General features: G+C 35.7%; 2 protein-coding genes across 2 annotated transcripts in view; one reads left to right on the forward strand and one right to left on the reverse strand.

The window, feature by feature from the left end:
- Nucleotides 1-19,367, forward strand: part of stk32a (serine/threonine kinase 32A) — a gene marked incomplete at its 3' end in the record, with an annotated part of 50,917 nt that extends 31,550 nt beyond the window's left edge. The window contains exons 6-12 of the mRNA XM_079404522.1: nt 4,522-4,611; nt 8,810-8,913; nt 9,086-9,202; nt 9,316-9,441; nt 11,513-11,641; nt 18,599-18,663; nt 19,256-19,367. Of these exons, the coding sequence (XP_079260648.1) occupies nt 4,522-4,611; nt 8,810-8,913; nt 9,086-9,202; nt 9,316-9,441; nt 11,513-11,641; nt 18,599-18,663; nt 19,256-19,367 (743 nt within the window). The remainder of the gene's footprint in view (nt 1-4,521; nt 4,612-8,809; nt 8,914-9,085; nt 9,203-9,315; nt 9,442-11,512; nt 11,642-18,598; nt 18,664-19,255) is intronic.
- Nucleotides 19,368-20,847: 1,480 nt separating this feature from the next.
- dpysl3 (dihydropyrimidinase like 3) overlaps nt 20,848-25,460 on the reverse strand; it is a 34,884-nt gene continuing 30,271 nt past the window's right edge. Inside the window, exons 13-14 of the mRNA XM_079405977.1 lie at nt 23,571-23,727; nt 20,848-21,954 (exon numbers count right to left, since the gene is read on the reverse strand). Of these exons, the coding sequence (XP_079262103.1) occupies nt 21,869-21,954; nt 23,571-23,727 (243 nt within the window). The 3' untranslated portion in view covers nt 20,848-21,868. The remainder of the gene's footprint in view (nt 21,955-23,570; nt 23,728-25,460) is intronic.

Raw genomic sequence — 25,460 nt, forward strand, 5'->3', positions numbered from 1 at the left:
AACTGAAAAATGTTACATTTTGAAATTTTAAAAACAGTAGCTTTATCATACGGGATCAGCTCTGTGAACACACAAAAAAATCATGCACATGATTTAGACATGTTTATGGGTACCTTGGCAGTACCGTTTATAAAATCAGAATTCAAATAAAAAAATATTATTTAACAAAAATATAATAGATTGATTTTCCTGAAAATAAATCAATAAATACACACATGCATACATAGTTACATTTCAAGACTGCAAAAGTACCAAGTTTGACCCAAAAATGAAGAGGCCCAAAGGGTTAAGAACTGCTCACTGAAAGGTTTTTTTCAGTGACATTGCTGCGAAAACCCCTTTTTGGAGGCTTTATTTTTAAGAGTGTACAGTTTTCGTCCTTTAATGTGCCTCAGGTAGACATCTGTTCCTGTGCTCAAGAACATCAGTGGGGTTTTCTATTTTGATCTAGGTTGCGTCTGTCGGTACAGATTTATGTCACTGCTCTCAGAGCAGTTGTTTCAGATTCAGATTGGGAAAACAGCACTAAACACTTCTTGTGGCTCTGACACAGACTTTTACGACAATTAATGCCTCTCCATTTCACACTCATTCTGAGTTAACTCAATTTTTTAGGGAATATTTTGTTTCTGTCTGTTGTTTTAGGTCTGTTGATTAGGTCCATTGTGTATATATGTGTGTACATGATATATCAATCTATCTATATATATACATACCAACAATTAAAACAGCACAGACAGAATAAAAGAACATGTTTTTAGAAAGATTTGCAAACTCGATTGCTGTGGACTGCAGGCCAACAATTGGCTTACATTGTCATTGAAACAAAACAAACAATGCATTGAGTTTTAAAGTCTTTTTGAAATATCTAATAAATTCTTTAACCCAATAATTACATTTCTCTGAATATATCCTCTGATATGATTGATATGCAACTTTAATCAACTCACAGCTTTAATTAATTAATGACTTTATTGGAACGTTTTTGCAAAGCGTTAGCGTTATTTTTATGGATTTTTTTAGTGCTGTCCTATTGCAGAATATATATCTGCTTGTGCTGCAAAAAACTACATAAACACATTATAACTGGAGCGATGTCTCCTTATAAGCCATATTCACATGTTTCAGTGAGTTTCTGGATGTGGCATTTGCATGAAATATAGAGTCATTTTGTTACCTAATGATGCAAAGAGATGAAAATTATTGATAAAAAGATGCTTGTACATCTTGCTTGTACATTGAAAAGTGAAAGTACCTCAGGAAATTACCTTAATACCATTATATACTGTATATACTGTTTTTTTGCACATTGGCTTGATGTAAACATGAGAACTTGACTACAACAGACATGAGAAACGTAATTTTAAAAATTTAATTTAAATTTTGCTTGTCAAGAAAATCTGTTTTGAGAGGTGGGGCGAAGCAGTAATTAAAGGTTAATCAGTGTTTTTGCATCTTTTTTTTTTTCGTTTTTTGAGAACTGTCCCTTTAACTGCTGATGAAGCCCATGCCAAAACATCCATTTGCTTTTGAGTGAAATCCTGACAGATATTTGGAAGTCGAAATGCTTTTTAGGGGCATTTAGGCGCTTGGCTTACAGACACGCAGCAGTGCTGTTTTTAACCCCTGGAGGGTGTCTGGAAAGCGCTGACTCCTGCAGGCCTCATATCCAGAGGAGGTGCTCTCCACAGCTCACTGGACAGTCGGGTTTTTACTCCTTGAGGAATGAGAGGTACATTACCTCCAGTGCCCCTTCTGCAGGAGCCAAGAGCCTCCAGACACACAGAGAGAGCAGAAAAACACTGCATTCTCACACGTGAGAGAAAGTTCAAGAAATGTGTCCTGAGACCTGTGCTGGTGCAACCAGAAACCAATGTCTGTAAATAAAAAGGATAATCCTCTCAGGTATCTCTATCATTTTGTTTCTGGAATAATCCCGTGTTTGTGTTTCTCTCGTAAATACTCGCCATTCACTACATGCATGAATCGATGGGAGGGGCTAAAGAGGCAATGATGAAGTAGGCTTCTTGATCTTCTTCTGCAGAGGCGGGCTTTTGTCACCGAAACAAAATATAAAATGAATAGTCAGTATTGGGGTTAATGCATTACAAGTAATGTGAGCTACGTAATCAGATTACTTTATTCAAGTTACTAGTAAAGTAGTGCATCTCTTTTAATATAAAAGAGAAATACTTTTTTAAATAAGTAATGCCAGTTACTGTTACTGACACAAACCTTCAATAACTAAATATTTAAAATAAGACAGATATCCTTTATGTATTTAATCCCAGTTTATTAACCATCAATGTCTTCAATGATCCCATTCAACAATACTAATAAGCAAAAATGACTTTAGATAAACATCACATTTATGTTTCTTTTTTTTCTTGCTGAAGAGTGTTGAACTTTCTTCTCCTGCGTCGTATTCTTCATGCAATCCAGAATGGCGTGAGCAATAGTTAATTACTGTATAGACGTGAATTTACATTTCCTTCAGCCTGACGCTTATTCATTTCACTTTTGGTGTGAAAGGGCTTTTACATTTGCCAAAAATAGAACTTTTTATATTAAAAGCAAATAGGCAAGCCCAGCACAGATGAGCAAAAGTAACGCAAAAGTAACATAACACATTGCTTAACTATTGCAATTAGTTACTCTTTTTAAGGGAGTAACACAATATTGTAACACATTACTGTTAAAAGTACGGTAACTTTCAATAAAAGCTGTTTTTGAACTATCAGGAACTTTTGAGTTCTGAAACTAACAGGATGTTTTTGTACTACAATAAACTCTGATAATATGCCAAAATATAATTTTGACTTGATTTTTTAATTCACGACTCCTTTGAAAAAAGAAGACTGCAACGGAATAGCTATGAATACAAATGAGATTGTTGCTCTGCGGGAAACTCTTTCGTCTTCTCTTTATCACTGATGTCCAATGCAGCTGCTGCATGAAGGTGTTTTACATTCACATCCACAGCATCTACTCTCTCTGTGAAATAGGCCCACATACGCATACGCTTCGAGAAACTGAACCCCATGTACCCTCTTCCTTCTGTGTGTCGCATCTGCTGCGTTTTCCTCGCGCCCTGCGGCGATGGCAGATCTTCATCAAGGTGAAAGGCTGACTTTGGCCTCCTCACTTCGGTCACTGTTATTTCCTCCGAAGCTCGCTACACTCAGTGTCATCTGATTACCAGGAATGAGTAGAGGAACTGCCCCACAAATCAAGCCAAACCGTTTAATTAGGCCAGAAAGGAAGAAATAGATTTTGGAAGGTACTGTTTCAACCTTTATACCGAGACAAAGCTGCTGCTGTTTTGAGCTGTCTGTTGTAATGTGATGCCAAACTTGCCAGCACCGTTTTTCAACATATGAATCAAAGTTAAGGAAAAATCAGTGCATCCAAGATGAAGAAAATAAAAAAAATCTGTTTTAAAGCTAGTTTAAGGCAACTTTTTCTCTCTCTCTTCTTATTAAGTGGTCAATTTTGAGATGGGCTATTTTGCTTTCCTAACATGTCAACTTTGAGACTAGTGGGAGAGAAAAAGCATCCAAAATATATGTATTTTATTACGCTTTATTACAATTGTGAGTTTTTTCTCATTTAAATCTTAAGAAATTTCAGTTGCACTGTCATACACCAAACTATCCAGCTTTATTTGTGTCTATATTCTGCAGGTTTTTACAGAGGGGTTTGTTAATATGTAATTCACCCTGATATATTTAACATTTTATCCAAATGTTCTGGTATCTGTTCTGGAAATGTATGCAAATGAATGAATACTTAATTAGACCGTTAACCACTTTAATATTTTTAAACATACCATTTCAGAAAACGTGTAATACAAAACAGACGGCATATTGTGGTGCCAAACTTATGACATGTGAAGCAATGCTGTGCTAGAATATTGTGGCTGGATGCTAATTATATAATAATACATGCTTTGCAGTTGACATTGCCAGTGACTGCTTGTTTAGTCTTTTGAAGCCTCTTGAAAGCATGAAAATGAATTATGCTTATGACTCAAGATAGATAAAGAATAGCTAGAGAAGGGCTGGGACTGTGCACATTGTTTGGTGTTGTCAGTTACACAGCTGAGATGATTGCCTCAAAAAAAAAGAAATCTAAGTGCTAGAAAACAAGATGGCATCATGAATGTACTTCCAGTCCTGCTCCAACTGAGCAAATGCCATTGAGATGAATGGCAATGCTAATGAATAGCTTTCTCCAGATATTATAGACCTTGCAGGCATTGATTTCGTGATGTAGTATGTCCCATGTTTTCAGCAGTGAGTACTTTCCCATCACTAGCTAAATTAATGCTTGGTAGTATGCAAATAGGGATGCAATTAGCATGGGACCATCAATCTCTGGCATCAGCATCAGTGTAACCACTTTCATTTAAAACAAATTAATCTTTTTTATTTGCTTATATTTGTGTTTATATCTTGTAGTCACATGTTAAATACGGTAGTGTACAGTATATGGTTTTATTTAATGTTTATCTCTTTGCAGGTCACGCTCACCTGACAGATTTTAACATCGCTGCTATTGTGAAGGAGGACTTGAAAGCCACATCTATTGCAGGGACAAAACCATACATGGGTGAGATTTCTCATTCTTCTTCTCTTTAATACTGCTTTATTTGTGTGATTTAACACATCGTCGGTCAAAGGTTTCTTATATTTTTTTACTCTGTCATTAACAATTGTACAGTTAAATGCACAGGTAAGACGTTTTCAAAGTTGAGGAAACAGAAACAGAAGCCATTTCCCTTATTAGAAGTCAGTGAACCATCAAAAAGATTTTAAAACTCATATTTCAAGGTAAAAAAAAATACAAACAGTTGCTTTAATGCTGCATTCACAGCATATGTTGCTTATCTCAATACATTCAGTTATGAATTACATGAATAATGTAAATGATAGCATATTTTCTGTTTAAAACAGCAACATTTAAGAAAAAAATAGTTGAGTAGGTTGCATTAGTTTTATATTATTAAATATTTAGCAGCTTCTTACCTTGTTCTCTTTCACCGTTAAAACTGTGAACAGCAAAGGATATTTAAACGAAATATTGAATTTCTCACTACAGTTAAAATTATAATCAAGTATTTTACATGTGCTTTAGTATCTTAGTAAATAAATCAAAATAAGTGTACTTCTTTAAATCACAGCAAAAGATTATTAAAACAAAATGATTAAAAATGTAGATTAAAATAAAACATTTAATTTGACAATATAACAAAATGCACTACAAAAGCGTGTTAAGAAACAGTCATGAACGTGTACAAATACACGTGTGGCCTTTTGCTTTAATACTAAATTATATGCAAGAAATTTTTAAATATACTTTTTAAAGATTTGAATATTCAATACATTTACACATTCAATGCAATTAAGTGCGCTAGGGATTTTCAAAAAGGCTTAACCTTTACCAAATATATAGGCTTACAGCATGCGGACATACAGCCATACCGCACGACTACGAGATATTGCATTTATACAACAGTTCGACAGCACAAGTGTGTAAATAAATAATAAATAACCACTGAGTGTCTTTAAAAACATGTTGTGTGCAGAACTTCTTCCTTCCGCCACTGATTCAAATCCCTTTTAACAGTTTAACAGCTGAGCCCAAGCCTCCGTTACTATTTCGCACATCAGTTTAGGACTAGTAAAGAAGGAATGTGAGTTGCTTCATTAAAAGCTTATTGTATTACTTTATTAAAAGCAGTGTATTTTGCAGAGATGTTGTATTGTGTATTATGAGAGAGAGATGGACTGAGTGAGTGTGATTAATTTACCTGATCCAGCATTCATTCTTCAGCTCAATCTCATATTCACAATAAAACATTAGTTTGAATGTCCCCTGAGGAAAGCGATATCTTTGTCGTACTATCCTTTCATCTGTTGACAGCGCTCAGCGCATTTGTTGGCAAACGGTGCAAAACGTTTATTAAACGGAAACGGTGGTGCGTTGAACACCCTGTTCTGATGACAACTAAGTGTTGCAACTATGGCAGCTGAGAAGGCCATTCTTTGTGTTCTTTTTGAATAATTTTCTGAGCCTGATGAAATCAGCATGTTTAATACTGCAAAATACGCTCGATGTTACAGTCACTGCTCTTGCTGTCCAGAATAAATAGAACATCCCAATCGAGTCAAGGGATTTGTGGAAACTGTGGTTCCTAATTATTGTGATCCAACAATTAGGCTGATTATTATTGCTGATCACTGTTGTTGTGCTATCATATTGTAATATTCACCATTATATAATCAGAGGAACATAGAAAAGTTTATGAAAGTCTCATTCCACAAAACAATAGCAAAATATATAAATATGTATAGTATTTTTATGTTACATTAACCATCTCCTAAGGAAAGGATGTGGACCAGAAGACATTGCAATTACTACATGATATATAGACAGACTTAAAGAAGTTCCAGATCTATACTTGTGCTCTTATTATTTCAGTTATTTTGCCTTTAATGTAAATAGACATGTGCAAACAATATACTTGCTCTTGTGAATTAATTTTGATGTTAATTACTTATACTTACAAAATCATCATCATGTTGATATGCCATGTTATTATAAAATGCTTACAACAAACATATCTTCTAATATCTTCAATTGTTGCTTAAACCGAGCTGCAGCGGACACATATTAAACGCCTTCACTTGGACCCATTGTGCGAGCTGTCTCTTTACAGTTTTTTCAATTACTAACAAGCGTTTTCCAATACTTAAAGTACTCTTTCTAAACTCTTAACCGAGCAATACACCTACATCACACAGTTAGCCAAATAGTTAATTTTCTGGCCAAAACCACATTTTGTTAAATAAATACAAACTCTACATTTCAAAATGCTGAATACCTTTTTCTTCATATACTAACCCTATCAAAACATAACAAGCCTGATTAGAAATTTAGTCATTCGGTCAAAACATTAGCACTGGTTTTATATCCAACAGGAACATGTAGTCAATTATAGTGCATTGACTGTCAAAATGCTAACAATTAATGGCATTACAAAAACTGCATTACTTATCATGTCTCAGTTCGACCTGTATAGAACATACAATATGAGATCCATTAAAAAATATAACAACAACAATAATAATAATAATTCAGCCAGCAAGTTCATTTTTGCGTGTGTAAGTGGATTTATTTTAGATGGTATGTATACAGCATAATGAAGGGTCATTAGTACTTTATAGAATGTGACATAAATGCAACAGTAAAGGCTTTACTGGGCAAATTAAATAGCTGTCAGTGATTAAAAAAATGACTGAATGAATGAACAGATCATTTATTTACAAATGTGCAGTTCACAAATGAACAATTTTCGGGTTTCTCTGTATAAATGTGTCAGTTATGATGGACAATGTATTGTTATGAATGTTTTAAAATTGTTCAGGCTGAATATAGCCTGCATTAAGAAACTGTTCTTGTGTCTGGCTGTTCTGGTGGTTGGTTTCGCTGACCAGAAGGCAAGAGTTCAAAGAGAGAGTGGGCATGGTGTGTGGGGTCCAAAGTAATTTTGTTAGCCTTTTTCCTCACTCTGGAGATGTAAAAATCTTGGAGGTTGGGCAGGGGGGCACAAATATTCCTCTCAGCAGTCCTGGCTGTCTGCTGTAGTCTCTTAATGTCTGTTTTGGTAGCTGAACCAAACCAGACAGTCCTGGTCCAACTACTCCTCTTCCTAGTCCATCTTGTCCTCTCCCTGGTCCAACCAGTCCTTTTCCTCGTCCCAACTATTCCTCTCCCTCATCCAACTCTCCCTACTTCAAACATTGTCTTTATTTTTATGCTTCTCTGTGTTTTTCTGTATTGTTTTGAACAAAACCAATCCAGAGAGTGCCTTTTTATTGTGCATGGCCATGTATGGAAAGACTTGGAATTATTCATTAAGATTGGAGTCAGCCATTTCTCAATTATTAATAATTAAAATAATTCTTAGCAGCTCTTTTAAGCTGCTTTTGTTGCAGAAGTAGAGGCTTTACACTATATTTAAAGTTTGGAACATTAGGTCTTCGTTTCTGTCATGCGGTGTTTAAGCATTTGTAAAAACATAAGAAAGATCCATGATTTTTGGTATGGGGTAAGCTTGTGTGAAAAGAACATTTAAGCATTTTAGAAACATGTTAATTGTCTGAATATTGTGTGAAAACAACATGAATTGTGTTAATGGTATGGTCACGACAGACGGATGTTGTGTTAATTGTGTTTAGAGTTTTGAAAATGTGACTACAAATTGGCCAAAGGGATGTTAGCAATTGAAAAAACTGTAATACCGCGTGGTTTATATACATGTTGCTGCCGATTGGGCTGACATTTTTGACACACCCACCAAACAAGAGAAACGGTATCTCAAACCCTGTTGCACACCGTTTCCCGGAAACATGTCGTTCAACCCGGAAACCGTAGCAAAACGTTGCGTCTGAGCTTGAAAATGCCCCTGTTGTAAATGTTGTAGTGATATCAAAAGAGTTTTACCCTGAGAAAGAGGTGTATTCATTGTATAAAATGTAACAAATGCCATCAACTCAATTAATAATGAATATAATTGAATAAAAAAAAAAGCTAGATAATAATGTTTTAATTTGTTCACTGAAATTAAGGACTTTTACCAAACTAACAAAAGGGACCAGAAAGTAGCATGGAATTAGAATAGTTTTAGCAATAAACCATGCTATTTTTTTTTAAACACGTGGGCTGTACAAATAACATTAATGATATATAACAATATTGATAGTATTTGTTGAATTGGCATTCATTTTATTGTCTGTTGTTGCAGCCCCAGAACTGTTCCAGTCGTTCGAGGGAACACACCCGGATTACTCTTTCGCAGTGGACTGGTGGTCTTTAGGGATCACTGCATATGAGCTTCTCCGTGGACAGGTGAGGGTCTCTCAACCATCTGATCTGAGATCAGTATTAGCACAAGAACCAATTCAGAACATGGTGAGCCATATTAGCTAGCGTAAGCCCTACTAACCCTGCTCATGCACTGCTGAGAATCAAACTGAACAAGAAATAGATGTTTCATCGACTGTTGGTTTGACCTCTGCAGAGGCCGTATATCATGCGCGCCAACACACCAGCCAATGAGATCCTGCAGACTTTCCACAAAGCGCACCCCTGTTACACCGCCGCCTGGTCTACAGGGATCAAATCACTCTTACATAAGGTAACATTAATCACGCGAACAGCACTGTAGTCATGCTTTATTTATTTGATGTTTAGGATCAGTCATGATCTAGTACCGTATGAAATATGCAGTGTGTTTGCTTCTGTTGTCAGCTGTTGTGTGTAGATGCTCAGAAGAGGATTTCCAGTCTCTCGGAGCTCCGGGACCTGGAGTACCTCTCTGATGTCAACTGGGATGCTGTGCTTAACAAACAAATCCCACCTGGCTTCCTCCCTAATGTAAGTATATAACACACACACACACACACACACACGCGCACTGCAAATAAAGAGACATGCACATATTCCGGATATGAATGATTTGAACTGAGATATGGATCTGCTTTAAAGGCACAGTTCACCCAAAAATGAACACTGTCATCATTTATTTATCTTAATCCTAACCTTGTTCCAAACCTGTATGAGTTTCCTTCTGCCATTGAACACAATATATATATATATATATATATATATTAAACAATGTTGAGAAATTTTGAATGCAGTCTTTGTGTTGTTTGATTTTAATAATAATGTAAATCTTGTATATATTAATTTAATTAATAAAACTGAGAAATTCTACACTGTTCATGTTCACTGCATAGAATAACAGATCATATAAATGTACAGTATAATAACAGCAGTATGTCTTTTTTTTTAAATATATAAAAAATCCAGGTGTTCACAATAATAAAGACATTTATAAAACCACGATTGAGGGTTTTCACAATGTTCTGCTTACAGAGCGCGTTTGCAGGTTCAGCTGGTTTAATTTACGCTACGCTTGGCAAACCTTGTGCAGATTTATGATGATTGGTCTGGACTGAGAGGTTTTCATGCAGTGAATCTTGGGAGCAAAGTTAAACTCTACAAAAGCATACATTTAAGGAGACTTTTTTTTGTATGTGGTTCTGAACATTTCTGTTTGGTTGTGTTGATCGTTCTGCATTCAGAGTGACCATAAGCATTATTTATGCCATTTGGAAAGCACTGTAAAAATGATAAATTCCAAAACTGTCTGTGAGATCTGAGAAAAGCTCTGGCACTATTTTAGCCACTTACTTGAATATATCTGTGCATATCTAATGTGATGACATTTTGAAGTGTGATGTCTGTGTCTGAACTCTTTTTAGGGCCACTGTATTGTATAAGACAATTACTGAATGTACTGACAAGCATTTATGCTAAACTAAAATTCGCTGTTATGTCATTTTAAATTTATTTGTCATTACACATTTGTAATGATAAAGCTGCAATTTAGAACATTCAAAATATATTGATTTTAAATGTAATATCAAAAAACACTACAGTGATTTTGTTTTTCCTTTTTTACTGTTCTTTGAGGTCCACTTATAACATTATCAAGATTTTTACATAAAAAAACGAAGTGGAAGTAGCTTTTCCTGTTTTTAACTCCCCTTATCAGAACGCTCTGTTAGAATAGACGTGGTGGATTGTAGACTCGGAAGTAAAGGCCCACTGCTGTGATTGGCTAATAGTTATGTATATTTGACAGCGTATATTCCTCATAGATGGATGCTGCTGTGATTTAGGTTAACAAAACACATAAATACTCATATCAAACATTCATATTGTTTATCAGACAAAACAATAGTGACCACATAATAAAAACAGTTACTCACACTTGTGTTGCGACTTTACTGTTGGATCCAATATAGTCGGCAGAGTGTTGTCTTTTAGTTTTTATCTTTTTGAAAATCCCGCATCAAATTGTGTCTTGTTTGTAAATGAATCCACGGTAAAATGAAGTGAACAAAGGACTGAGTTCTTACTGACGTGGTCTGGAACTACATTAAAAATACAGTTCCCCTTCCTAGGTTCACTTCAATGCTGGGATGACCTCATCGCTATGGGAACATCCTCGGTGTGACGAATGTCTGAAGCCCTTATACCATCACGCCAATTAAATGACCAAATAGCGCTTGGCACTGCCCCCCACGCATACATAGTCAACACAAAAATAAGTGTACTTCTCTAAAGCACAGCAAGAGATTATAGAAACATAATTTCAAATGAATAAAGTTTAAAAAGAGTGCATTAAAAATTGTCATGAAAGTGTACTGTCTTTATATGCATGTAAATAATGTTACGTCAATATTACATCATCTGCAAATACAGTTTAAAAAACAATACTTATAAGATTTGCAGTACACTATAAATGCACATTCAGTAGAATTAATCGTCCTTTTTCACAAGAGTGTAACTGTAGTACTGAAAGAGTACTTGCCAATAAATATCCAGTTGTTCATGTGTACATTGTACAGTACATAAATGAGTGTTTCTATGATGGCAGAGGCGGCGACTAAACTGTGACCCCACATTTGAGCTGGAGGAGATGATCCTGGAATCCAAACCATTACACAAGAAGAAGAAGAGGCTGGCGAGGAAGACCAGGGAGAGCGGCTCTGATGGATCTCCTCAGGTAGCATCTCACTGTCATTACTTAAGAACATAACAGTCACGCCACAGTCTTTGTTTAAAAAAAAAATCTTTATGCAACAAGACAAAACAATTGAAGCCCTGTTTATTACATTACCATGTTTCCCTTGAGTTTTTCTGCAATGGGTCTCTTCTTTGTTTGTCAGTATGAGTCATTTCTCTGAAGGATTTGTGCAACGGGAGATCAGAATCATTGACATTTAGAAACATTAACTTTTTTGTTTTTGCACAGTGATTTAATTACTTGATCTTTTTGCTGTTTTATTTGTTTGTTTGTTTTTTGGGGGGGGGTTGAGCTACATTACACAGAATTTTCACTGAAGAGAATTATTCAGTATTGCATTTAATGTGAAAATATTTCAAATTGACTAAATTGTAATGTTATTTCAAATGTGTAATTACACATATTTAAATATATGACAATAGAAATTATTAGTGTATATTTTAAATCAGCATAAATCCTTGTCAGTACATTCAGCAGTACACTTAACTACACAATAATTACGAAATTACGATGTATTTAAGTGGGTCAAAGAGCAATCTTGATCTTAAAAGGGATAGTTCACCCAAAAATGGAAACTGTCATCAATTATTCACCCTCATCTTGTTTTCCAAACCTGTCTGAGTCTTTTTTTCTTTCTCCCCCCTGGTAACCATTGACTTCCATAGTAATTTTTTTTTTTTTTTTTTTTTTTATCAAAATGATTCAAAATATATATATTCTTGTAAAAAAAAAATCAGGTTTGGGACAGTAAATGATGACAACTAAGTTCAACTAACCGCATTTAATATAAATTCAATTTATAATAAGTTACCATTTAATTGTAAATAACATGCAATTAAGTGTCAGAAAACATTACATTCTGTTCAGGCTTATTTTTCTTAAAGTACAGTTTTTCAAGTTTCAAGTTTGTTTTATTTATATAGCACATTTAAAAACAGCAAGCACAGCTGACCAGTTTTTCTATAATACATATACTTTTTTAAAAGTATGCTAAAGAGTACTTCACAGAATGAAAGAAAGAATGTAGGAGCTGGAGCTAGCACATTTTCTGAAGCAGTGAAGATCAATACAGTATGACCAGTGCGTCCTGTACAGTATCTGCTTCTCTCAGACTACCTCCCACTGACTCCATCTGTCCTGACTGCCTCTCAGTTCTCTCCTCCCACTGAAGTTTGTAATGTATGGAGAGATGAGCTCAATCCAATCACAGATAAATGCAGCGGAAAATTGAACTCTTGTTGTGAGAACAAAATAAAGAGAAGCATCCCACAGTGACTGCTTCCATTGATATTTTCTTCTGTCTGTGCTTCAGTACTGATTATTAGGAATGTCACATAGTTACAACCAGTGTTGGGGAAAATTACTTTTAATAATAATGCATTATAATATTGCATTATGCTACAAAATGTCATTACTTTTTATGGAAATAACATATTTTTTGCTTGTTTGTTTGTAATATTAAAAGTTCTGTTTTTGGCAAATGTAAAAGTCCTTTCACATCAAAAGTGAAGGGAATAATCGTCAGGCTGAAGGAAATGTAAATTCATGTCTATACAGTAGAGGACAGAGCTCTGCTGCCATTTTGCATTACATGAAGAATAGGACGCAGGAGAAGAAAGTTAAACATTCTTCAGCATTTAATAAAGATAAGAGGTATTTCTCCCGCCGCCTCCTCCTCAGACTCCCACACGGGTTTTTATGCTTTAGTACAGTCAAAAAAATGTACATACAGCACCTTCAATTATTGCAGGTTTGCATCATATTCTGAGTTTGCTTTTCACAGTTTTTATTGATTTTGAGGAATACCGAATCTGTTTTTGTGCAGTGAGATGAGTAAATACATATTCATACAACACACACACAACACTCTGCACTTACTCCAGATTTCTTTCAACATGAGGACAGGAGAGCTGTCAGTCAATACATGTCAGTTACCCTATTTGAAAAAGTGACTCAGATATTTGCTTGTAAATTAGAAAGTAACACGTTAGGGAAAAGTTAGTTAGTTACTTGGGAAAAGTCATTTGAGTACGTAGCTCACGTTAATTGTGTTGCGTAACCCCAACAATGGCCACGTTCACACACCAGCAGAATACGGTTCAGTCCTGTATTTGAGTCCGTAATACGGTTACATTCACACACAGTACAGTTATTTACGGGTGTGACAACCGCATTCTCGGAAAACATGTGCTGTTTGAACAGAACAGGACTGGAAAACTAGTTGTCTGTCACGTCACACAGTGTGAGAGAGAGCCGCTCTGCTGCACAAATGTGCGTCTACCGTGTGTTGCGTGATTTCATGATGGGTTACGGTAACTTACAGTGACGGAGAAATTCATCTGAAAGTTTTAGATCAAGGGCCAGATTTACTAAATAGATCTGCGTGTGATTTACTGACAATACGCACATTAAAGAACACAGATGCAACATCTAATTTCCATAATGACCAGCGCAATTCACAGCTTTAAGACTGGGCGTTGTTAAACGATGGTGCAAATACCAGTAATTTGACAAGCGTGAACGTTAGTAAATCATGTTTCATGATTCATTTTAACACTCTCCTCCCATAAATTTTGCATCTGAAATGGAAACTCCTACAAATGCATATTCATTAAGGTCAGGCGCAAAAATAACTGGGTCCACGCCTTTTCAACGCTAATTCTTAAATCTGTAAATCTTGACAGTACTATTTTAACGCCACAAGACGGTTTGCGCTGGCGCAAGCTGTTAGTAAATCTGGCCCGTAGTCTCCAGCAGAGCCGATCTCGTCAGTCTGGTGTTCTGCACGTGACTCAAAGGCTCTGCTCCTCTCCCAAATATTACTGCTGTCGGTTAATGAAGACTTGACGGATGAACTCATGGCTTGATTAGACTCTTGACATGTCAGAAAGTGATAAGACTCCCGTTGCACGTTCATGCAGAAAGTTATTCGAGACGCTACTGTAAGCTGCTGTGTGAGTGGGACATTTCGAGATTCACACCTGTAAGTAAATGCGGTTGTCAATCCCAAAACCTAACAGAGTAGCCACTGATTCTCTAAAACTAATGTCAAAGCTCAGTGCTTGTCTGTCTTTCCTCTGCGGAACATGACAAAATGTGTGTTCAGCAGCTTGTGATTGAATTTCAAAGAGCTTTTTATTGGATGGAGTGTGAAGGAGGTCTCTGCTGGATTGTAGCATGCTAAGCATCAGTCACGCTTACTCAAGGAAATCCCTGCGCTGATGGAGTCGTGGCTGGGTTTCTGGAGTAAGCACTAAACACTCGACACCTGCTGATGCCTCATCACACCCAAACTCATGACTGCACACATTTACACCGGCAGCAGCTCTTGTTGTTTTGCTTTGCAGTACACATTTTGTGTTATATTGGAGACATTTATGGCCCTCTAATGCTCAATTCATGCTAGTCTCTAGTAGACATACTTTTAACTATCAGCTTAAATCTGGTGCACATTGCAGCTTATTCTGGCCAAAACCATCCAGTTGAAGGATCTGGATGATCAATCATAGTTGTTTTTTCTTGGTCATGTTAAATTGTTAAATAATGAAATTGCAGCCTCGGTTTTACTTCTTTATTACTGCAGGTTTACATGATGCTTAGTGTTTGTATTACCTGTAAAAGCTGATGTAAAACGAGGAATACCGAATCTTATGTTTACTATTCAATTCAAGTAAAGTCAAAACAAGTCACTTAATATATGGTGCTTTATACAATACAGATTGTTTCAAATCAGCTTCACAGCATTAAACAGGAAAGAGCATTTTCTGAAATATTTTAGCGATTGACATTGCTAAAATAAATTCGTATTCATTCTAGAAATTAGCATCAGTTTTCAATGTCTAGAAATCATACTTTTTAAATTTCTTCATATACAGTAACCAGTTTTGCCAAGACCAAATAACAATTGTTAAAGGAATATTTAAAATAAACTAAATTAATTAATTTGTTTAGCTTATTTTTAAACTTGTTTTGCATTATTTTAAAAGATTTCAGCCATTTTGCACATCCTTAGTGTAAAAATTCACTCTAATTTGACAATAAATAATTTCTTGCACATAAAAATATTTTTTATAGACTGTAAAAACAATCCAGGCACAATGTACTGTTTTAATATGAAGGATTTCTTTTTTTTTTCCATATTTTTTTTTTTACTGGTGTTTTACCTGTATTTTGAAATTTGCACTTCTTTGCGTTGTGTTTTAGGGTTAATGCAGATGTCCGTAAAATTAACAGACAAGGTTCTGGCAGAAAATTACCAGTGCATTTTCCTAGCTTGTCCCTCAAGTGACCAGAGCTGAAAGAAAAAAAAGTTAAATAAAATCCATTAGAATCGCTGAATGCCTGCATACCTTGTATATTGGTCTGTGTAAACAAACTTTTCATGAAATACGTGACTTCAGACGTCTGTAACACACACCATCTGATGAAAGGGGAAGCTCTGCAGGATGCGTGGTTTCTTTACTGTCATGAAGAGTTGTCAGTGTGAATGCTCCAGAAGGCCCCTTTCTGCAGTCCTGTCTGGTTTCTGACAGCCTGCTGTTGTAGCACCTGTAGTCAGCGACAGATCTGTAAGACAGCGAGTGCAGGAGGGCAAACTCATCGTCTGGAAGCTTCAGTCAAACTGATAACACTTCTCTGACTGCAATGACCTGACAAAACAACACAAAATGCAGAAGAGTGCATTCATAAATTCACACTTCAGTGACTTTTAGTCCATCTTAGCTTTGAGGTCATCTATATGTAAGTGTACTTTTTGAAGATGGAAAGTCAATAAGACAAAACAAGCTTTAAAAAAGCTAGGTTAAAAACCAAGACAGATACCTTATCTTTGTTTAATTTAAAAAAGACAGGTGTCATGGTTTTGAGAAAAACCTGGTAACTGTATGAGAGAATTTTAAAAGTAACGGAACACAGAAAATTAATGTCAATTTCTAGAATAAATGTGTTTTGTCAAGCTCTAAAATATTATATTTGTCACTGTTTCTGGACAAAAACTAGCTAAATCGAACAAATGCAAAACCACATGTGCTGGTTATAAAAGCCCTGAAATACATTCAGTTCTTGAAAGCCTGGAATTATTTGAATGTTCATAGTTATATTTCTGTGTCGACTCTCAGAGAGATTAGCATGGTAATATAGCTACAGGAGCGTGGCATTGTGTGCATCTGAAATCACCGCGCTAATGAAAACATCGACCTTGAAAATAAATCAACGTGCCATTCAGGTTAAACAGCTAAATGGCGAACCCCGGTTGAAAATGTATACAGTGAGAATTAGTATTTTACTTTAACCCTTTTTTATATAGCTCAGTCGGCGTACCTCACAGCAATTACAACTGACACAACTAGAAATCAGTGGTTAAGTTGTATTTACAGCACTGTTCCAGAACAGTTCAACCCAAATAATAGAGTGTGTCCCAGTGCATTTTACAGAGGACTATTCCCTGAACCTGGAAGAGTAGCCTGCCAGCTGTGCTCAAAGGCTTTTTCTATAAAGTGGGGCAATTCCAATTTTGCAAGGACAGGCTTCTGACTCTCAGCCTGTAAGTTTGTTTCTGCCACTGATGATTCAAACGTGAGTTTTGAGCAGTGTAGAGTAGTGCTTGTTATTTGTCCTTTCTCCGATCACAAATGCAGACATGGTAATGTTTATGCGGTGCGATGCAACGCGACGCGTAAAAAGACAAATAAGTCATTATAATCAGTAATTATGTCTCCACTGGATAAAACAAATGCCTCGTTTATAATGAGTTTTATTATTTATGTGTCATCGCAATCACAATATGGTGAGGGGTGTAACATTTCCATATTCGGCCAATCACTACGCACTGGATAGCTGGCCAATCAGAGCACGCCTCGCTTCTCAGAACGATGAGCTTTGTAAAAATCAACACGTTTCAGAAAGGCGCAGCATATAGAGGAGCAACAATAATGTACAGTATGTGGAAAATAATGTGTTTTTTGAACCTTAAACCACATAAACACATTGCATTACACCAAATACACAAAATAATGTTCTTTTTAGCAACATCATATGACCCCTTTAAACAATATATTTAGTTTAAAACTGGTCATCGCTGGCGATTGCTCGTTTAAAAATTCACGCAATATGCACACACTGATATGGAGTAAAATGTTTCTTACAAAAAAAAAAGCTGATTTCAGATGTGCGCTCACGCTGCAACTTCTACAGCAAACACTGGCCAATTTGAATGTTGAGCAGCAACCTCATTGGCTGCTGACGCGATCGATCCGTGTAGATAATGACATGATTACTAACAGATAAAGGACATATCAGCCTTGAGTTTCATTACAGAACTTATTATTATTATTATTTTTTTTTTTAATATATGCTTTATTATAAATGTTATATTTACACTTTCTTTTAATATATTGTCATTCCAAGGCTGGAGAGGGAGATTCTGTCACAAATGTAATGGTCCTTTTATCTAAATAATTTAAAGAGAATAAAGAAATAAAGATAATACCTGAATATATGAAGTAATCAAAAATAATATTTTTATTTCAAAATATTCACATTGACTCTTAATCGTATGCCTATGCCTAAACAGCTCTATTAATGTCTCACATTAAATTTAGGAATAACATTAGATTAATTACATAAATGATATAGTGTATTTTCAATTCAAAACGTCGCAAAAGCAGTTGTAAGATATTAAATGTTTAGCTATATTTTATCTCACACTTTCATTGTTAAACCCCGCCTTCTTTGATTTGATTGGCCATTTCAATCATTTGACGATGAGCAAAATGTTTATTTTTTATTTATTTTTTTAAAGTTGTCCATATTCCATTATTATAGGGGAATTTGTCCCCTTCAGTGTTTATGCTGGTTACGACCCTGCTTCACAAGCCATTCTCTTAGTATTATTTCATGTGAAACATTATAACTCATTCTTTTCATTTGATCACACAGAATGGGCAACTCCAGCAGCGCTTGGAGACTGTCCAAAGAGATTTCATCGTCTTCAACAGGGAGAAGTAAGACATATTTTGACAATTTATCAGTGTCATGTCCAGTTTCATGCATAAGTCTCCAATGTTAAGTAAATATAGTTTATATGGTTTTAGTAGCAGTAGCAGTAGTAAATAACACAGTCATTAATTTACTCAAAATGCAGTTTTATATGAAACAATTTCAACCTGATTGTCAAAACATTTAATTGAAGGAAATTAATGAATATTCTCGTTTTAAAGAGAAGTAAAAAGGCATTTATTATAACAAAAGTTATTTTCTGTTTTTATTGTCATTTTAGGCAAACGTTTAATAGTTTTTGTTGTGTTTCTCCCATTTTTATTAGAATTGTTTTTCTATATATTTGTATTAATATTAATTTATATTTTTCAGTAGCTCAGTAGCTATTTTAGCACATTACCTTAGCTAAATGTAAATGAGAAAGGTTGTTTTGGCAACTGAATATTTTTATTTCATTTCAGTTAACATTTATTTCAAGTAGCATTTTTTTTTTTTTTTTCAGTTTACTGCAATAACCTTGCCTTAAGGTAACAACTTCAGATTTGAACAGTCAAACTTTAGCATGTCTAGTTTTGTTGTCCTTTCTCTGTTTTGGAGGTTGAGGAAAACCAAAGCAGACACTGAGACAAACAACCTCATTGCAGAAGAGACAAACAAAGCCATTCAAGATGGACAGAACAACAACGTACAGCAGTGTTTGTCAGGCTAACATCTGGACCCTCCTTCTCTCGAAGCTAACGGTGGAGAGCCCTGGACCCCAGCAAATGCATGAGAAGATGATGGATTCTGGATGGAAGCATCGACCTGGTGTGACCCTCGTGCTCTGCATTAGCCGGGCTGACTACACAATCACACATATAAAGAAAGAACTGAACGATGATGCTCTCTGCATCTGGCTGTGAAATGTGTGCCTTACTAGTTTAATGGATTTCTCTAATGCGTCTGGAGGCACGTGAAGATTTACCGCTGTCTGACTCAGCGAGTGATCAGACTCCAGCCGCTCATCATGATTTATAAAGCTATGCTTCTTAACATACAAATGCAGAGAACAGAATGCGAAGGTACTCATTTCACCTCTTTATGCCTCTGTGATTCATTCAAATGATGTGAACCTTACAGAGCTGCAGAAAACTGTCATTCATGCCTCTGAGAGCATTACTGGATCACATTGTGCTGCTGATTAAGACACTGACCACACTGTACAGATCAAATAATAATAAAATCATTTAATAGCATCATCTGACAAGTCTAAGGTTTGCACAGCCTAGGAATATTCGCACAATGTCTGGCTCATATATTTTAAAAAAAGTCTGTAAAAATAGGGCCTAATATTCTGTTAATATAAAGTTTTTTATTATTATTTTCACATGTGAAAATTGTACCTGTATTTTAAATTACAAATTGCATTGTGTTTTAGCGTTAAAGAAAAATTCTCATAAACTTTAATGTTAATAATGTTTTGGCAGAAATGCACCAGAACCTTTTCCAAACCTTTATCTTAGAGAGCAGCTCTTTTTTGAGGTTTGGAAAAAAATAATACAACAATGAATCAATATCGCCATCTAGTGGTCATATGAATATGAAATATTACAGACAATCTACCCACAGTGCTGTTGAACAACAAAAACAATTCTGAGAAATATTAAAAATGTCAAGTTTAAGCCATACACATATGAAATCACCTGCCTTATATATGATTATTATTATTATTATTACTGTTAGGGAATATACAGCTAATTGGACTTGATAGCCTAACAGAACCAAAAACTAATTCCAAAACGTATTGCTATACAAATGCAAAATGTGAATTTTCTCATTTATTTTGGGGGGTTTGAGAGCTGCATGAAAACCCTTTTATGCGGTCGCTTTTCAATGATAATAATATCAAGAGAAATTTCCCTTTTCCCTCACTGACCTGAGGTTGGATCTTCTGTGAGGATCTTTAGACCTGTCTGATCCTGACTCTGATATTCCCTATAATCAGGAAATCTGTGCGGTTCAGTCTGAAGACATGTAATGAACATTTCAGACGCACATGACATGTTTACGGCCAGTCTCTGCTGTACATTGTCATTGGTGATTGTTGTGTGGTTATACTTTCCATGTATAATGTATGTTTTGGTACTTCTGATTTCCTTGTACCGTGAGTTAATAAATATAAAGAGCAGCTGAGAAATCATTCACAGGCAGTCAGTTGTAACTTCTGTTTATTGAGGAGCAAATTTGCACATCACATGTTCATTTTCACCTGCTTTTTTGACTTGGATGTTAAAAAAAGAAAGGTAATACAATCAAACCTACATAAATATAATAAACAACCTATTTCGGTAAATCACTTTAGCCGTTGTTATTTGGGGCATCTAACATACAGTATGTTGAACTGTCTTTTTCCCTTAACTGAGAGCTTTCCTACCAAAGTCACATAAAAGATTTAGATATCAAAAACTTACACTTTGCGTGATTTAAGAAAAGACATTGTAGCACCTTTTAATCATCCTTCAATAATCTGAGATTGAACTGAAATGCAAAAGGCGAATATCTTTCTCCTGCAGGCTTTGTTGTCATCATTAATTTTGCAAAAAAATTATCCTTTTTCGAGGTTCAACGTGTTTGACTGAAGTTCAACTATTCCTTCACATGACGGATGCGTAATGTTTTTTATATCTTCAGTGAGACGGATCATGAAAGCAGTACAGCATGTGAATGTCCTGTAATATTCTGCACCGGTATATCATTGCATGGTTTTCCTTAACATTCAACTTTATTATACTTAAAAAAAAAAAACTGCTCAACACTTTAACTTCATTTACAAAGTAACGTTAACTAATCACAGCTGATGTACGCAAATAAAGCTTATGAGGGAATACAGACGAAGCCCTATGAAACACACCACAGTAGTCCTTCCTCTACTGAACGCAAACGCCTGGAAAATATCCTTTCAGAAACATCACAGACCATCCAAACCAAAGTTGTTTTTACGGTAATTCTAATGTCTTCTAATTCAGTTTATCTAAACACACAAATGAACATTACGCTACACTAAATGCTTTGCTTTCTCAGAGGTGGACTACTGATCTTCAGTCACTCAGCAGGAGGAAATCATGGAGGGTAAGGCATGAGTTCAGTGTTTTACGTTTCGTTTCCTGACTAATCACCTTACTTCTACACGGCTGATTTGATCCTGGCCTCTCTCTTACATGCTCTTTATGTTTAACTGAGGGAGATGATATTGGAGCGGCCACCAGGAGGCACAACGATGCGTCTTCCAGCCGGTCTGATGGGGGCTTCCTCAGGACCTACAGATATAAAAACAGCCTTCATTAAAGCGCTATACGCCATTAACCAAACCAGCCAGCGGATCCCAGCTGTACACACTTTGATGCAAAACAAAAAAATACTGTAATTAATGACTTTAATGAGGGAAAGAGCTACAATCCCATGAACGAGTGTGAGATTGTCAGTGAAAATTTGGTTTGCCATAACTAATGTGAAGTACATTAAATCTGGAACTGATATGCTTAGAAATGCATTCGATTCTGACTAGGAAATAGACTGAAGTCATTCTGATAGTGTTTCTCAGTTTTGGTGTACCTCCATTAGATTTTGTCAAATTATATGTAAATTTTGATTTAATATTAATTAAAAAATCTATCTTCCCACAAGAGCATGCTGAGATACAACTATTTGAAAATCTGGAATCTGAGGGTGCAAAAAAATCTAAATATTGAGAAAATCTCCTTTAAATTTGTCCAAATGAAGTTCTTAGCAATGCATATTACTAATCAAAAATGAAGTTTTGATATATTTACAGTAGGAAATTTACAAAATATCTTCATGGAACATAATTTTTACTTAATATCCTAATGATTTTTGGCATAAAAGAAAAATGGATAATTTTGAGCCATACAATGTATTGTTGGTTATTGCTACAAATATACCCCAGCGACTTAAGACTGCTTTTGTGCTCCAGGGTCACATATTTTCTTCAGACATGAACCAAAATGTTACTAAATGGAGGCTCTCTGTTTTTATGTTCTGTTATTTATTTATTGGGGCTTTTGTAAACGTATTTTCACAATAAACTAAAACGAAAGCACAACTTTATAAACAACGACAACTTTGAAAGACTTACATGTTTATTATCTTTTGAAAATATGCATTATATTTTCATTATGTACTAAGAGATAAAACAAAAACAAAAAAAAACACGCTTTCGGAGCATGTTTGTGTCAACCCTGTTACTGAACATTCACAATGTTTTGGGATTTTTGTTTTATGCATTTTTTTCTGCATATTTCTATAGAGGCCCATTTCTGCCACAAGATAACAAAATAATAATAATAAAGTAATTGCAACTTTTTACCTCAAAATTCTGACTTTTCCTTAAGAATTACAAGATATAAACTCACAATTGTAGGATATAAATGTGCAAACATTGTAGGATATAAATGTGCCTTTTTTATTTTTTATTCTGTGGCAAAAAGAAATATAGAAAAAACAGACCTGGGACATATAAACTCAGAATTGTGAGCTGTAAACAAGACAAAATGTATATAAAGTTTATATAAGAGTTTCAATGCATATATTTACACTTGTCACTCTAGAAATAACCAAACATTTTATGGATGAACACTGGGTTCTGCATCTGTTGTATTTCATTCATGCATTTGGCTTTTATCCTAAGCGAATTACATTGCATTCAAGATTCTTTGTTTATCACTTCATGCATTCCCTGGGAATCAAACCCATGACCTTGGCATTGCTACTGTAGCTCCAGTCTATTATTTGAGCTACAGGAACGCCTTTGTCCCACTATCTGCCAGAAGTGCAAGACACATAAATCATCCCCGTCAATAATTACATCCGAAAGAAGTCTGCTGTATGAAATTGAGACATAATTTCCAAGGGTTACCTGACAGTGTGAAGCCAGACTGGTGCAGGTTCCTCACAGGGCCTTTGGTGGGTGAGGTACGGGCGGAGGCAGATGGCGTGCCGCCCCTCGAGATGGGTAAAAACTCAGACACAGGCCCATCATACATGCCTCTGGGGACCGCCTTCAGAATGGCCAGCTTTAGGAGAAACCCAAACACAGCGCTTCAGTTTAATACAGGATTGTGCAGCACACCATCACCTCACCTCTTTCTCCCGAAATACATGAAATGGTCAGTTAGCTCGGAGAAAAACAGAGTAAACCTACACAATGTGTATTTGATATTAGAATAAAACATGTCATCCATTAATAAAACATGCTTTCCATAGAAATGTAGCCTATTTAACAAACTAAATGTTTTTTGGGTTTTTCTTTACTTAAGTGGAGTGTATTTAAATGTCTGAAACAGTTATGAAATATAAAAAGCACAGATCTGAGCTTGTCTTTCTCTGTCTCAGCACCAGCCCTTTGGGGTTAAAATCAGTGGTGTTTTGCGGGTGGAGGGGGGCAAATTCAACATGGGGGTTTTGTGGCACAAATCAGAGGTGCGTTTCTCAAAACCATTGTTAGCTAACTATGGTCGTTATTTCCACTGAACTCTATTTGTAACGACAGAACTTGTGACCATAGTTACTTTTGGGAAATGCACCCCTGGTCAGATCAGTAAAAATAACTTTCCTGGATAGACTATATATTTTTGTAATAAAAATAAGCTTCTATTTCATAAACTGATAACAGCTTTATTTACATCAGTCTACATTTCGCTGTTGTAAGTTTGCAACTGTTACAATTAAAAACCACAGAAGGGTAAAAACATGCAGGCAGACAATGATGTAAGCAACACAGCTACAACAAACACTGATAATGGGTGTTCGAATTATAGTGTGTGCATAATCAAGCTTTGACAATAAACACTCATATTGGGGCACCGAGGGGCCCCCAAATAAAATTCTGCTTAGGGCCCCATAAAGGCTTGGGCCGGCCCTGACACCATTTATAGAGAAAGACAGAGAAAGGCAAGTTTGGGTGTTTGCAAATCCATTCCATGGATGTGTTTATCCTCATGTGGGTTGTTTTTGGGAACTGTGTGCTCACATAAATTGTAAATTTCATGTCATGTTGAAAATTGGTTCCAGAGTTGGCTGACAGATTGTTGAGACGGTGAATCGTCTCTATTTTGTATAATGTACAAATTATAAAACATTTCTCTCCTTCTTCCTTCTAACAGTAGATCACAAACTAAAACAGTGCACTAGCGCCACCTGCTGTTACTTCATATTCTCCCTCTCCTGCAGATAATGCTCAATCTGCTCCACCCCCCTTCTTCATCAGGTTTGTAGAAATGTGTCTCTGCATCAGTGTCTCAGCAATGGATGCTCTGCAGTGAATGGGTGCCGTCAGAATGAGAGTCCAAACAGCTGATAAAAACATCACAATAATCCACACTCACTCCAGTCCATCAGTTAATGTCTTAAGAAACCAAAAGCTATTTATTTGTAAGAAACAAATCCATCATTAAGATGTTTTTAACTAGGGTACGGCCCTATAATCCATAATAATGCTTCCTCCAGTGAAAGATAGTCCATCAAAATCCAGCCACATATTTGTTTAGAGCTGTTGGCTTGTAAACAGTGCTTGATCTGTGCAGATGTCTCTCCTGATTCAGACCAGAACACTTTTTCACGGAAGGAAGCATTCTTGTGGATTTTGACCAGAAGCAACGGTTAAAAACGTCTTAATGATGGATTTGTTTCTTATAAACATGCAGCTTTTGGTTTCTTAAGACATTAACTGATGGACAAAAGTATGTCAAAAGTGAAAAGTCATTCAATCTTATTACTAGTAGTTTTAAATGATTTTTCAGGCATTTGG

Source organism: Barbus barbus (genome assembly GCF_936440315.1).
Source record: "Barbus barbus genome assembly, chromosome: 43".
NCBI lineage: Eukaryota > Metazoa > Chordata > Actinopteri > Cypriniformes > Cyprinidae > Barbus > Barbus barbus.